Raw genomic sequence first — 14,061 nt, 5'->3', positions numbered from 1 at the left:
ACTAGGGCTAATTAATCTGGCAGCGATGAACTACTACATAGTATGGTAATCAGTAACATTACTAGCAAACCTGGCAGCTATGTCGAATTAATCAGGTAATTATACAGAGGAGAAAGTGTGTGTTTTTATATCGTCCCATGTAAACCTGGCAGCTATGCCGAATTAAACCTGGCAGCTATGCCATGTAGTAAATGGTCCTGCAAAATGTCAGGCAAACGAACCGAGTGCAGCTCATCCGTTCTCGCGTTCTCATATTTTATTCAGCAAAAGACAACTTTACCTCCTGCCACTGCATGTGTCAGTATAAAGAGGAAGTGCTGTCTGACATCCAAAACAACGTGTTTAGAGGGCAGTGCCGTTTCGTGACTTTCGTGCATCCTTTTTGTTTGCCATCGTTTGGAACATAGTGGTAGCAGCCGCCGCACAGATTCACCTATATGCGGCGCCGCCGGGTAGCAACGTCCTTGAAAAAAACCACAATATACTCCACAAACCAATAAGATTCTATCCCGTTTAAAGCATATTTCGACAACTCATATAATTGATATTATTTAAATATGAAATAAATACTCTACCAATACATTTGTATTAATAAGTATGTCTACTCATTAATACTCGATAGATATTTGTACACCTAGTATATTGATTCACAAAATCGTTAACATGACATGGGGTCAGTATCTATCCAAGGTGGCATCATTACAGAGAAGGTTCATCGAAGCCATCAGGACACCAAATGAATCCGGGTAACAATCCATCCAAGGTCTAGATATTCAGTAAAGCATCAACTCCTTGACTTTCGAGATAACAATCAACAAATGTTTCCCAAACACAATGAACAAAACCCAAATTCTCTGCAGATAGTTTCTCACCTTTAGCTTCACCTTATAAGTCAGGAAGTGAAAAGTCATTCAATCATTGATCAGTTGGATAAATCCTAGGAAAAATGAAACATACGCAGTAGTGATAGAAAGTACTCTGTTGGATAGGGTCATATTAACAATGGACAATTCAATGAGCTGCAATCGTGATATAAGAGCTGCGCATGGACATACATCATATTACTAATACTACAGAGTAGTTGAGAGCCAGCAGCACAGAGTCGATCCACAACAATCACAGGAGTGCTCAGTCCATGTTGTCTGCTGTCCCAAGATGAAGGCCGACAAACACTAAATTTTTGGTCCTCAAAAATTGTACTAATCTTCAGTTTCATGGCCACCATGATCCCAATTCCCAAGCATGTTGGCATTGCAGATTAGCCAACAGCGCATGATTTGCGCAGATGAAAGAGGATACTAATGATGTATTGTGTTAGGACTGAAATCAGTCACAGTTGGCGACATGCTCCGTGCCTCCTTCTGGGAGTCTTCATGGCTCCTTGCGCATCCCCTGCGCTTAGCTTTCCCCGCGCTATTTAAGCACTCCAAGAGAAAGAACCGAGCTGTCAAAACAGACTTATTGGACAACACTTGGATAAAAAATCTTGGGCACAACCTCATTAATGCATGCAATCTCTCCCTTATTCATGGCGTCTTGCTGATGCCAAATGTCTAGTAGCTCCCTTCAGAGAACCTTTGTGAGGTCCTCTGTCTTTGTATACTTTTACTTACCACACTTCGTGGTCTTGTATTTCCCTCTGCTTAATATACAAAAGACAGCCAAGCTAGATCTTTCAAAAAAAGATTTCTTGGATGCCTGGATTGACTCATTGTGTGTCGATCTTGAACACGTCATGCATCCGTTCCAGTGGTTTCAGGCACTGGAATTTCCTTCCCCGACGTGCCCCACATCGCCGTTTCTGAATCCCCAAATTGGTTTGTGCTACATGCCATCTGCTCCGACGCCCCGCGTCCAATTATGTAGGGTTCTTCAGCACGACGTGAAGGGAGTCCCTGACGCAACAATGTTCAGTTCCGGCTGCCCTACTGCCGACAGGTTGTCAACATCGTAGGCCAGCAGCCCAGCTTTGGTGACACGTAAGTGTAGGCTGGGGTAAGCGGGCAGAAGTACTCCCACTTGGCCAGGTTGTGGTAAACCTGCACCATCCTCTCCACTCATGTGTCTGGGTTTTCTATTCCGCTTTCTGCACGAGATAAATCATAAAACTGAGACATGGTACTATGGTACGCACAAAGGTAAATAAATGCATTATAATATACGTGAGAATCGGTGATCCCCTAAAGATGTTTCCATGGAAGCTGATGCATATTTGAAGGCAAGATTCAACACATATGCTTTTGAAACACCTATGATATATTTTCCATGGTAACTATCATGGCTTGAGACAGTTTTAAGCATCCATATAAGGACGTCCAAGCAGAAACACTTACCAGCTGTTGTTCAATGTCCCATGAACAGAAGTAGTTCAAAGCGAGAGATTAGGATTAGTTTGGTGTAGTATTCATAAAATTTTAGAATGTTGGCAGCAGTAGTTAGAAGGTAGTGTGCATAGAACAAAGACTCCAAATATTGACAGTCTTGGCAAAGCAAAGAAAATTGTTTTAATCTAGGTTCAGCTATAATTCAAACAGAAGGTCTAAAAGCAGAGCAGAGTCAGACTGACCTGAAACAAAAGAAGCAGCCCCCATAGGCCTACAGGTGCAGCAGCAAGAAGATTGTCTGCATATCCAAATGCACCAGCTATCCATGAAGATTGTCTGCATATCCAAATGCACCAGCTAACCGTGCATTTTGACAATAGTGGACCATTTAGAGATATTACTCTGCTAACAGATACCATATCTTCTTTACTTGATGTTAAAGTCCATGCCAAGAGACCAATCGTAATCGATAGTCAGGGTTATTAACAACTGTTCCTTTGTTGGTCTTTGTCTTTCTCCCAAACAGCGAACAAGGATGGAAGTCACCAGATTAATGAAAATAGGCGATTGAAACAACGATTCACGTTACCACCAGAAGTTTGTGAACCAACCACATGTACTACTTCTGGACTGAGACTGATCTATGCCAAGTTCCATCACTTCCGGTTTAACCCAAGAGTTGAGGTCAAATAAAACTATCCATTCTCAACATCAATCACTGGAACATCTAACCATTCTCAACAGATGCCGCCAAACTTCCATCCTTGGAAGCTAATAAAACATTGGCTCTACCAAATACATCACAAACTTCACCATAGGACTTCTCTTTCATGAGTTTTAATCGCCAGATACCCGTTCAGGAGTCCAAAGCTCTGACTCAAATTGGTGGCATGAGGCTTCCTAGCAGATGCACCATCTGTCTTCCATAACTCATATGTACCAGGTGTTTGACTACTGAAGATGCCCGATATCCTGGCTCCTAGGATTCCTTTGCATAACGACATGCTGGTTCAGAACTCTGAATTTATTGTCACCTCCGTTCACCTCCGTTCATCCCAAACAAAAACCAAAATATGATCAGATCCAGATCTGACGTGCTCCTCGACCATCTTCCAGGCACAGCCGAACCTGAAATCTAGCTGCAGATTAGCTGGATTCATATTTGTTCAGAGCAGAGAAGAACGAACAGGGCACGTCCCAGTGGCATGTCGTTGCACTGACCTGAGTTGGGCATCGAGGAAGTGCTCCTCCGGGTACCAGCTCTCCCTTGGCCTGGAGAGCCTTCCTCACCTTCCATCTGGCCGCCCCTCTCTCCCCAGCACGGGCACGGGCGGGGATCTGCTGGACGGGGGGCTAAGAATAACAAGCCGGTGGCACCCCCTCTAGGTCCTCTCCCCAGTGGCACCACCACATCCTCCCACCTCCAACAGCGACGACCCTTCTTCCCCTCTCCTTCGCGACTGACCTGAACACGATCCCGCCATTGACGCGATGCAGGTGGCGTCAGGATTTGGCCCAGGCTCCTCCGCCTCTTCTTTGACACGTTAGGGCATCAGACGGTGCAAGGGTGCCCGGGGCCCGGGGGAGACCATGCCGGCCATGGCGGCGCCAAAACCCTAGGCGTCCGGTCGGATCGACTTTTTTTTAGGGGTGGCCTGGTGGGAGCATAGAGTAGGGGACAAGGGACAAACGATGGGAGGCTGGCAGTTTTAGTTGGGCCTGGCCCATATGGGCGCGTGCGGGAGTACGACGAGGACAACCAAAAGTTTGACATATCGCTGTCTGGGGAGAGTATGATATTGACTATTCGTATAGCTTACAAAGATAGAGTGAGTAGTGATATTACGACGATACAAAGAAGAGAGCGATGTGGTAGTACAGAAAATCTATACTACACCATATTTGTTACCAGAGAAAGGACAGTACATTATTTTGATAATTAAAGTAGTTTATGCATAGGGAAAAGGCAGTAAGTTAAGGTATAACTATGTACTGATTTGTGCAGGAGTACGTCACGGTCCAGTTATTGCATCAGCGTAATACATCCTAGAGGAAAAATCTGCATATTTGTTCCTTCGACCTGCACATAAGTATGACTTCTTACTATAGAGAAGAAAAGGTAAACATTGCAACGACAATAGAAAGCTGAACAATGCAACTCAGAGAAATATTTGATTTCTTATGAACATAATATAATTTAGGGTGCAAGGAGAAGAAAAGCGGGATAGAGAAGGAAACAAAATGAAGTAAGAAGAAGACCCAATTAATGGTTAGACCTGCGATAATACTCCCTCTGTGGTTGTATCCTTGCAGTAATAATCATCATCAATTGGACTCCGCGAAAGAACTTAAAAGTGACAATTATCAATCATGTATCTGCACATTGCTATATTACAGTATGTACCCAGTCGGACTCTGAACAGAGCAGATCAAATTCATCATCCGCCTGTATTAATTAAGAGACAACGCTATTCTCCGCCTCCTCAGCATAATTAATCCAGACCTTTGTGCATGAGGTCAAGATATCATTACCTATTATATAAACAAAAATATCATTACGTAGTAAGAACCTTTGTTACCTACATGACTACATCTCAATTATCATCTCAAATACTCACTTGAGGGCATTGTCCCGTTGGTCAACTGAATTGTCTGATTAGATCACTTCACTTCATCAACAAGTAATCTGCATATTTGTTCTTTTGACCTACACAAAAGTGAATAAACACTTGAAAAGCACATGGGAACCTCACATGATTTAGAAGCCTGACCTAATGCATTGTCCACCACCTACAAGCTACAATAAATCACAAGTCTGAAATAAGGACATGTCCATTACCTCACAGAAAAGCATGTATCCATGTTGGGTTTCGAGTTGGTGTTGCAGACGTTTCTGTAAGAGAGAGTAGAGAGGCTGGTGCGTGTTGGGAGGGGTGGCCCGGCAAGGATGGGTAGAACGGCAGGGAGATCCGACCCCCTCCTCTCCCGCCTGACCATATCGTCGACCGCTCCTGCGCCGGTGCCGTGCTTGACGACGAGAGCCGCCACCTGCTGCGAGGAACTCGAGCGCCAGCTAGAGTCGTGGCCGCCCTGGTCAAGGAAGAGACCTTCCTGCTAGGCGAAGCGAGGGAAGGGGAGCGCGAGGAGATGGGAAGGTGAGAGGCGGCAGAGCACACGGGGACGGGGCGGCTACGACAGGCGAATGGAACGAGGGTATGAGTTTCTCTGGACTTGGTAGGAGATTTTGGTGCGGCCGACGTAGGCGATTGCGCGGAAGCGGCCCAGCTGCGGAACGGGAGCACGACCACGACCAAAATTTTGACGTACTGAGAGGTGGGCTGGCCCAGCTGCGGAACGGGAGCACGACGACGACCAAAATTTTGACGTACTGAGAGGTGGGCTGGCCCAGCTGCGGAACGGGAGCACGACGACGACCAAAATTTTGACGTACTGAGAGGTGGGCTGGCCCAGCTGCTGAACCGGAGCACGACGACGACCAAAATTTTGACGTACTGAGAGGTGGGCAGAATAAGGAACATGTTACTCCTTTTTAAGTAGTGTAGATGAGAGGTGGGCTGGCCCAGCTGCTGAACCGGAGCACGACGACGACCAAAATTTTGACGTACTGAGAGGTGGGCAGAATAAGGAACATGTTACTCCTTTTTAAGTAGTGTAGATGTAGATAGCCCATATTCGGAAATTCAATTCGGCTCCCGGGTGCGTATGCTCCCTATACCGAAAAATTATATTTCGAGTTGTCGAAAAATTTTGACAAAAAATTCTACATGTACATCTCCATAATATATGTGCATTCCTCAAGTTTCAGGAAAAATCAATATTTTTTGTGGTCTATGTAAAAAAGAGAAAATTTACCTTGTAAAAAACATTATTTTTAGCACTGAGTTTTGTCTTTTTTACACACGTCACATGACAAGTCCATTTTTTATGAAACAACTTTGTGAGCGCGTAGCACGTGAAAATATAAGTGCGAATTTTTTGTTTCAATTTTTTTGAAATTTAAAATATGTGTAAGATGAATTTTAAAATAAAAGAAGCATATGCTCCCATGTTCCAAAACACCACTCATCTTATGGTACTATAGACCATGATCCTTGCAAGATAGACCAATATATATATATATTTCGGTCAAAAAAAATACCATGCCCTTTACCTTACAAGTCCACTACAACAGACGCTTCTGTTAAGTAGTCTATACTGTTGTACAAATATGTATATACGTGTATTGTACCTTGTACTGATCCTTATATATAGTGGAAAGACGTGAGGGCTGTTCACCTCACGCAAAACCCTCGCGAACCCCTCTCCGCGTCGCGCGAGCAATCGATCTGATCGGAGCCTGCCTCCGCTCCGCAGTCGCCGCGAGCCCCTCTCTCGGCGGCATCGTCATGACAACGCCCGCGCTCACGACGACGGACCTCGGCGCCCTCACCTCTTCATCGACAGCCTCAACCCCTGCCGCGATCTCGCTCTCCGTCCCCGTCCGTCTCGATCACGGCAACTTCCTGCTGTGGAAGGGCCTCCTCTTGCTCAACCTCTCTGGCGCCGATCTCCATGGTCATCTCAATGGGACCAAGGCCGCGCCGGAAAAGGAGATCACCACGGGGGAGGGAGATAAGGCGGTGACCATCCCCAACTCCGCCTACCACTACTGGTGGACTCGGGATCAGAAGGTTCTGGGATTTCTTCTCGGAGCCATGGAGCCATCCATCTCGTGCCAGTTGATCGGCTGCAAGACGGCAGCCGCGGCGTGGACATCCGTTCACGCCATGTTCGGCGCCCACAGCCGCGCAAATGTTCGGAACATCCGACGTCAACTCCAGAGCCTGCGGAAGGAGGACCGATCCGCAGCTGAATACATGCACATGATGAAGTCACTGGCGGACTCCATGGCCTCCGCTGGATCGCCCATCTCCGACGACGAACTCGTCGATTACATCATCACCGGACTTGGCTCCGCGTACAACAGCATCGCGGCATCGCTCACTGCCGGTAACAAGTCTGTGCCCTACATTGATTTCTATGCTCACATCCTCTCCTTCGAGGCACTCCAGGCGCAGCAGGCCCAAGTTGAAGGATGGACCTCGTCGGCCAACGCCGCCTCCAGACCCGCACCTCCTGCCGACCATCGCCCTCGCGCGCCAGACTACAACTACGCACCTCCCGCTCAGGGTGCATATCGCCCCAACGGTGGGGGCAACCCGTATGGTGGTGGCGGTGGCAACCCCTACGGGGGCACAACCCTTACACGGGCAACAACCCCTATGGGGGCAACAACGCCTATGGAGGCGGCAACACCTTCGACAACCGTGGAGGCGGGAACGACGGCGGTGGCCGCAACGGTCGCCGCGGTGGTCGCGGCGGAGGTGGACGCAACGGAGGAGGAGGACGCCAGCGCTGGCGCCCATGCTGTGATTATTGCGGCTATTGGGGGCACCTTGCTCCCCATTGCCGTCGTGCTGCGGAGGACCAGCGCTCCGGCAACACCTTCAACAACCAGCGCTCCGGCATACCAACGTCAACTAGTGGTGGCGTGAATCACCATTGGCATCTGGACAACGGCGCCACAGACCACCTAACGAGTGAACTTGAGCGCCTCCAGTTTTACGAACGATATGGTGGCAAAGATCAAGTGCAAGTGGCTAATGGCTCAGGTTTGTCAATTTCGCATATTTGCTATTCGAATCTAGCTCGTTCAGCACTTCATCTTAAAAACATTCTTCATGTTCCTCACATTAGCAAAAATCTCCTTTCCATTGTTCGCCTTGTTTCCGATAATGACGTGTTCGTTGAATTTCATCGTCATGCTTTCTTTGTAAAGGACAAGGCCACGAGGAGAGTCGTCCTTCAAGGTAGAAGTCATGGAGGGCTCTATCCTATTCCATTCACCAAAGCGACGTTCGCCTCCACTCGTCATGCCTCCGCTAGTGTCAAGGTCACCCCATCACAGTGGCACGAACGTCTCGGTCATCCATCAAATAATGTGGTTCGATCTATCATTAGAACAAATGAACTTCCCTGTTCATCGTCAGACAATTTCTCTCTTGTGTGTGATGCTTGTCAGCATGCTAAAAGTCATCAGTTGCCTTATTCTTTGTCATCTCATGTTACTACTATGCCTCTTGAGTTGATACACACTGATGTTTGGGGTCCAGTAAGTGCTTCTTCGGGGGGTTACAAATATTATGTTAGCTTTGTCGATGACTATTCCCGTTTCTGCTGGATTTATCTTCTTAAAAATAAGTCTGATGTTGAGCAGATTTTTTATGCTTTCCAGGCTCATGTTGAGCGTCTTTTGAATGCCAAAATTAAAGTTGTTCAATCTGATTGGGGAGGTGAGTACCATCGCCTTCACCAGTATTTTCAGCGCACGGGGATCTCACACCATGTTTCCTGCCCACACACATCTCAGCAGAACGGTATTGCGGAGCGTAAACACCGTCACCTAGTAGAAACAGGTCTTGCCCTGCTCGCTCATTCTTCACTTCCTCTCCACTATTGGGATGAAGCGTTCCTTACGGCGTGCTACCTTATAAATCGTATGCCTACACCCATTCTTAAGAATGAGACGCCCATGTTCCGACTCCTCCAGGTTCAGCCCAACTATTCTTCTCTTCGTATCTTTGGATGCGCATGTTGGCCGAGTCTCCGCAAATACAACTCCCATAAACTAGATTTTCGATCTAGGATGTGTGTCTTTCCCGGGTACAGCCCGATGCACAAGGGGTATAAGTGCTTGGATAAATCGACGGGGTGTATCTATATTTCTTGTGATGTAGCGTTTGATGAGACGGTGTTTCCTTTTGCTACACCCGGAGTTTCTGTTGATGTTTCCACTTTAGAACAATCCATTATGTTCCCTTCCGATGAACCGGTTACGAGTACGCCAATGCGAAATTATGACCTCACCTTTTTGTCCACTAATGCTCCTGTTTCAGATGTCCTTTGTCCTCAAGTGCTAGGTCCTGCAGACGACGCCGCTCCTGCGTCGCCGATCGCCGTCTCGCCAGCACCACTGATTGACGTGCATGGCACGGCCATGCAGGGCACGCCGCGTGCGGCCTCTGTCTCGCCTACGTCTGGGGCCAGCCCAGGGCCTGCTGCCCCCAGCTCGGCTCCCATCACCCATGCATCGCCGATGCCATCAGGGCAGTCCGTGCCGCCTACTGTCGATACATCGGCCGCGGCACCATCGGCTGCCCCTTCCACTGACTCCACGCACGCTATGGTGATACGCGCGAGATCGCACTAGGACGGAGAAGGTTTACACCGATGGGACGGTTTGTTATGACCCACGTCGACGAGCGTTCTTTGCTGCACCATCATCTCATCGGGAAGCGTTGGAGGAGCCTGCCTAGTCTGCGGCCATGGCAGACGAGTTCGCTACGCTCACACAGACCGGCACATGGAAATTGGTTCCACGCCCTCCTGGCGTTAATATTGTTGGCAGCAAATGGATTTTTAAAACTAAACACCGCCCTGATGGTAGCATTGATAAACACAAGGCTCGTTTGGTCGCGCGAGGTTTCACCCAGCAGCATGGAATCGACTATGGTGACACATTCAGTCCGGTTGTGAAGCCTGCGACAATCCGTCTTGTGCTCTCCCTTGTAGTGTCTCGCGGCTGGAGTCTTCGTCATGTTGATGTTAGCAATGCCTTCCTTCATGGTTTTTTGAGTGAAGATGTTTATATGCAGTAGCCCCCAGGTTTTGAGGATGCGAGATATCCTTCACATGTATGCAAGCTCCAGCGGTCCATTTATGGTCTGAAGCAGTTGACATAGGCATCCCAAATGGGCCTGCCGAAGATAGTACCCGGGGTTTACTGAAGGCCCACTACCCGAAGAATAAGAAGATTCGGAAGCCCAAGATGTATTTAAGGAAAGATAGAGTTGTAATAGGAAGTGTTACTTGTAATCTTGCGGGATGAGTTAGAAACCTTCCCGGACTATGTAACTTGTACTACACGAATCCCTCGGCTCCGCCTCCTATATAAGGGGGAGTCGAGGGACACAGAGATCATCGAATCATTGTTTACAAACCCTAGTTTTCATAATCGTCGAGTACTGTTCGGCTGAAACCTTCGAGATCTACTTGCCCTCTACTTCCAACTAAACCCTAGCCTACAATCCATAGGCATTGACAAGTTGATACCTTGTCAATTGGCGCCGTCTGTGGGAACTAGAGGCGTAAGGATCTGATCTCGATGGCACATTCAAGATCTTCGACATCATCAACCGCAAGCAACGCAATGGATCGAGGTAAACAGATCGCTGCTGGTCCTGTCGATTTTGTTCCTCACCCACCCTCCCGTTTGGATGCATATGCGTATCTGGCGGAGCCTATGGAGATGACGTTCGGAAGGTTTCGCTTTCGCGTCGAGAAGGAAGGATCGTATCGTGTCGAAGCTCCGATTTCGTCGGGATCGTCGGCGGTCGATTCCGATTTTTTCAAGCTATACATCGTCAACCGAATCAGGAGAAGAAGAAACTTCGTCGACACGCTACGTCAGCACCAGGGCAAGAGAGAAACTCGCCAAGATCTTCAGTGACATGTCGTTTGAGTCATCTGCGGACTCATATATAAGCGATGACTCAAGCAGTGTCGACAGTTACAACTTCATCGACAAATCTATTACAGTGGGCAAGGTCTTCATCAATCTCAACGATGGTGTCACCAAACCCAACATAGATCTGAATACAAAATATCATCAGATTTATGCCATTGAAGATCAAGAGGAAACATCTGAGGCTTTCGACGATCTGGGAAATCCATACGTCGATCCCTCCGATCTGCGACGAGGCCTGGGCAATAAATACGTCGGGCCACAGCCGCGAGATAGAGTTCAACTTTCGCAAGCAGCGTGGGATAGAGCCGCGAGAGCTATGAACGGTTCAGAACCAATGGCTACCACGGCCACACCAGAGGAATTGCAAGCATATCAATATAGGCTCGCACGAGCTGCCAGAGAATTGGAAAAACAGACAGCTGAGTTAAACAGGAGAAAGGAGGCAGCTTCTGCATCCAGCAGGAGAAGGGCAGATCTAAGTCGACAATCTAGAACTTCGGGTGATAGCCACAGGGAGGCGCGGAATAGAGGAAGATCAAGGTTGCAACATATACCCGAGGCAGAAAGAGAGCACTTGATCCAAAACCTCGACATGTCCTTTATGTCGATAGATACAAGAGGAAACATCATCCCTAAGACACCAGAGGCTGGGTATATGGCGACACAAGCTTTTATCCTCGCATCTAAACCACCTCCAGGAGATCCAAGGGAAACACTATAAAATATGGCGATAGCAGGAGTTGGAGCTATGGGGACAGCGTTTGTATCAACGCCTCCCGAAGGAGCGGCAAGGCAAAATAGTCCACGACCTGCAGCAGCAACAGCGGCAGCCCCTGAAGGACCAAACGGAGCAAGAGACACGGCAGCACAAGCAAGGGTCGATAGAGCGCGGCAAAGCAGAAGGGAACATCGGCAATCCCCGGAGCTTAACGACGAAGATATGTGCGGCTTGCCATGCTTCACGAGGAGAGTCCGAAAAACTCGAGTCCCTTCAGGATTCAAGTTACCCGACAATTTCAAGAAATTCGACGGCCTTCAAGATCCAGAGGATTGACTAGTTGATTAACTCGAGACAGTAAAGCTCACAGGAGGAACCAGAGCAACAGCTATGCAAAGCATCCAGGTGCATCTGAGTGGAGCCGCACGATCTTGGATAAAGAAACTTACCCCAGGATCCATCGACACTGGAAAGCTTCGAGGATGTGTTCGTCAAGAACTTCCGGTCCACATGCAAGAAACTCAAGGCTGCTGGAGGAGTTGAGAGCATGTCGACAAAAGCCGGACGAGCCAATGAGAAAATACATCCAAAGGTGGAACATCATCAAAAACTCGGCAGAAAATATATCTGACGAGAGAGCGATAGATGCGTTTGTCGCAGGAATCAGGCGTGGATATTTCGTCGAGGACTTGGGAAGGACCAACCCAAAGACAGTATCCGCGTTAATGGAAATAGCAAACAGATGGGCAGATGCAGAAGATGCTGTCCACAACAAACGGCATAGGTCGCCAGAGGAGGACCGTGATCGAAATTATCAACCGAGGCGACGATTTCCTCGGCAGTACCCGAACTATGACGCTCCAGGACAAATTTCGGCAGGTTTTCGGGCAAACACAGGAGGAAACAACAGAGATGATTATCAGAGAAGCAGTGAGCAGCGAGGCGATAACAGGGACGATTCTCGCAACAACAGGCAAAATAGCGGGCCTAGGTTCCCGAGGCCTTTCGTTTCCCCCGAAGAAATGATGAATGGGCCGTGTCAGATGCATTTTTTCCTCGACAGCAACGGAAAAAGACAGTCAGGGCACCTGCAGAAAGACTTTCGCAATTTCCAGGCAATGCTAAGGTATGCAGAACACGCTAACGCTCGGGCAGCACAGAGAAATCCTCGAGAACCCAGGAGCGAGATTCACTTGCCACCACCTCCCGCGATTACAGAAGACAATCGACATCAGCTCAGAATAGCGGCAGCACCTCCACCACCACCTTATGTTGATCCTAACTCTAACGGAGCAGTGTCGATGATTCAGAAGGGAAGGCCATCCAATAGAGCTCAGAAAGTAATCTCACGACAGGTGTTTATGGCAGAAAAAATGCCTCCACCAACTGTCGAGTATCTTAATTGGTCAGGGCAAGATATTGGCTTCACCATAGCAGATCATCCGTAGCAAGTTCCTCGACTGTGGCGATCAGCACTTATTTTGCCAGCAGTTATTGCGGGATTTGATGTCTCTCGAGTGTTCATAGACGGCGGCAGCAGCTTAAACCTTATGTATGCAGATACATTGAGGAAGATGAACATATCCTTAGCAAACTTGAAGCCAACAGACACAAGGTTCCACGGTATCACACCGGAGAAACCAAGTTATCCATTGGGGAAGATCAATCTCGACGTTCAGTTTGGAACCCGAGAGAATTATAGAATCGAGAGGCTGGAATTTGAAGTCGTGGATTTTCCGTCGCAATACCACGCTCTGTTGGGACGACCAGCATATGCTAGATTTATGGCGGTGCCACATTACACATACCTGTTGTGGAGGTTGCCTGGACCAAAGGGACCAATCACAGTCAAGGGAAGCTTCGCCTTAGCCAATAAGTGCAATAAGGATTTTCACCGGATATCAGAAACTTTCGGGATGCAAGCGGAGTATCTGGCGTCAAGGAGTATGACTGACTACGATGTACTGCCAGACGTTGGAAGGCCAAACAAAGAATCAACTTTCAATACCGAGAAAAATTCCAAGGAGGTGCAAATTCACCCGACAGACCCGAAAAAGACGACGTCCATCGCAAACGACATGGACCTCGCATAGGAAAGCGTGCTCGTCGAGTTCCTCCGTGAGAACTGGAAAATCTTTGCATGGTGTCCAGCCGACATGCCAGGAGTACCCAGGGAACTTGCCGAGCACCACCTAAACTTGGATCCATTAGCGAGACCAAACAAACAACCCTTGCGGCGTTTTTCGGAACCAAACCGCAAGGCCATGCTGTCAGAAATCGATCGACTACGAGAAGCTGGTTTTATCAAAGAGATATTTACAGAAGCCACATGGGTAGCAAATCCTGTGTTGGTGCCGAAGAAAAACACTAAGGTCCTTCGCATGTGCGTCGACTTTACGTGTCTCAATAAACATTGTCCAAAGGATCACTTT

The 14,061-nt window shown here is 48.0% G+C and overlaps 1 protein-coding gene and 1 long non-coding RNA gene across 2 annotated transcripts; one reads left to right on the top strand and one right to left on the bottom strand.

Moving 5' to 3' along the window:
• Positions 1-683: 683 nt before the first annotated feature.
• Positions 684-4,384, bottom strand: LOC127335448 (uncharacterized). Its single transcript, XR_007872797.2, has 3 exons — positions 3,546-4,384; positions 2,567-3,452; positions 684-2,086 (listed from the first exon to the last, which is right to left on the bottom strand). It is a non-coding gene; the product is annotated as an uncharacterized lncRNA (long non-coding RNA).
• Positions 4,385-9,709: 5,325 nt separating this feature from the next.
• Positions 9,710-10,042, top strand: LOC139835769 (uncharacterized mitochondrial protein AtMg00820-like). The gene has a single exon (XM_071825634.1). It carries the CDS (start codon positions 9,710-9,712, stop codon positions 10,040-10,042), a length of 333 nt encoding a protein of 110 aa, XP_071681735.1.
• The last annotated feature ends 4,019 nt before the right edge of the window (positions 10,043-14,061 follow it).

This window comes from Lolium perenne, chromosome 2, assembly GCF_019359855.2.
Source record: "Lolium perenne isolate Kyuss_39 chromosome 2, Kyuss_2.0, whole genome shotgun sequence".
In the NCBI taxonomy this organism is placed as follows: domain Eukaryota; kingdom Viridiplantae; phylum Streptophyta; class Magnoliopsida; order Poales; family Poaceae; genus Lolium; species Lolium perenne.
Note: the sequence above shows the minus strand (reverse complement) of the source record. Positions and strands in the feature narration are given on the sequence as shown.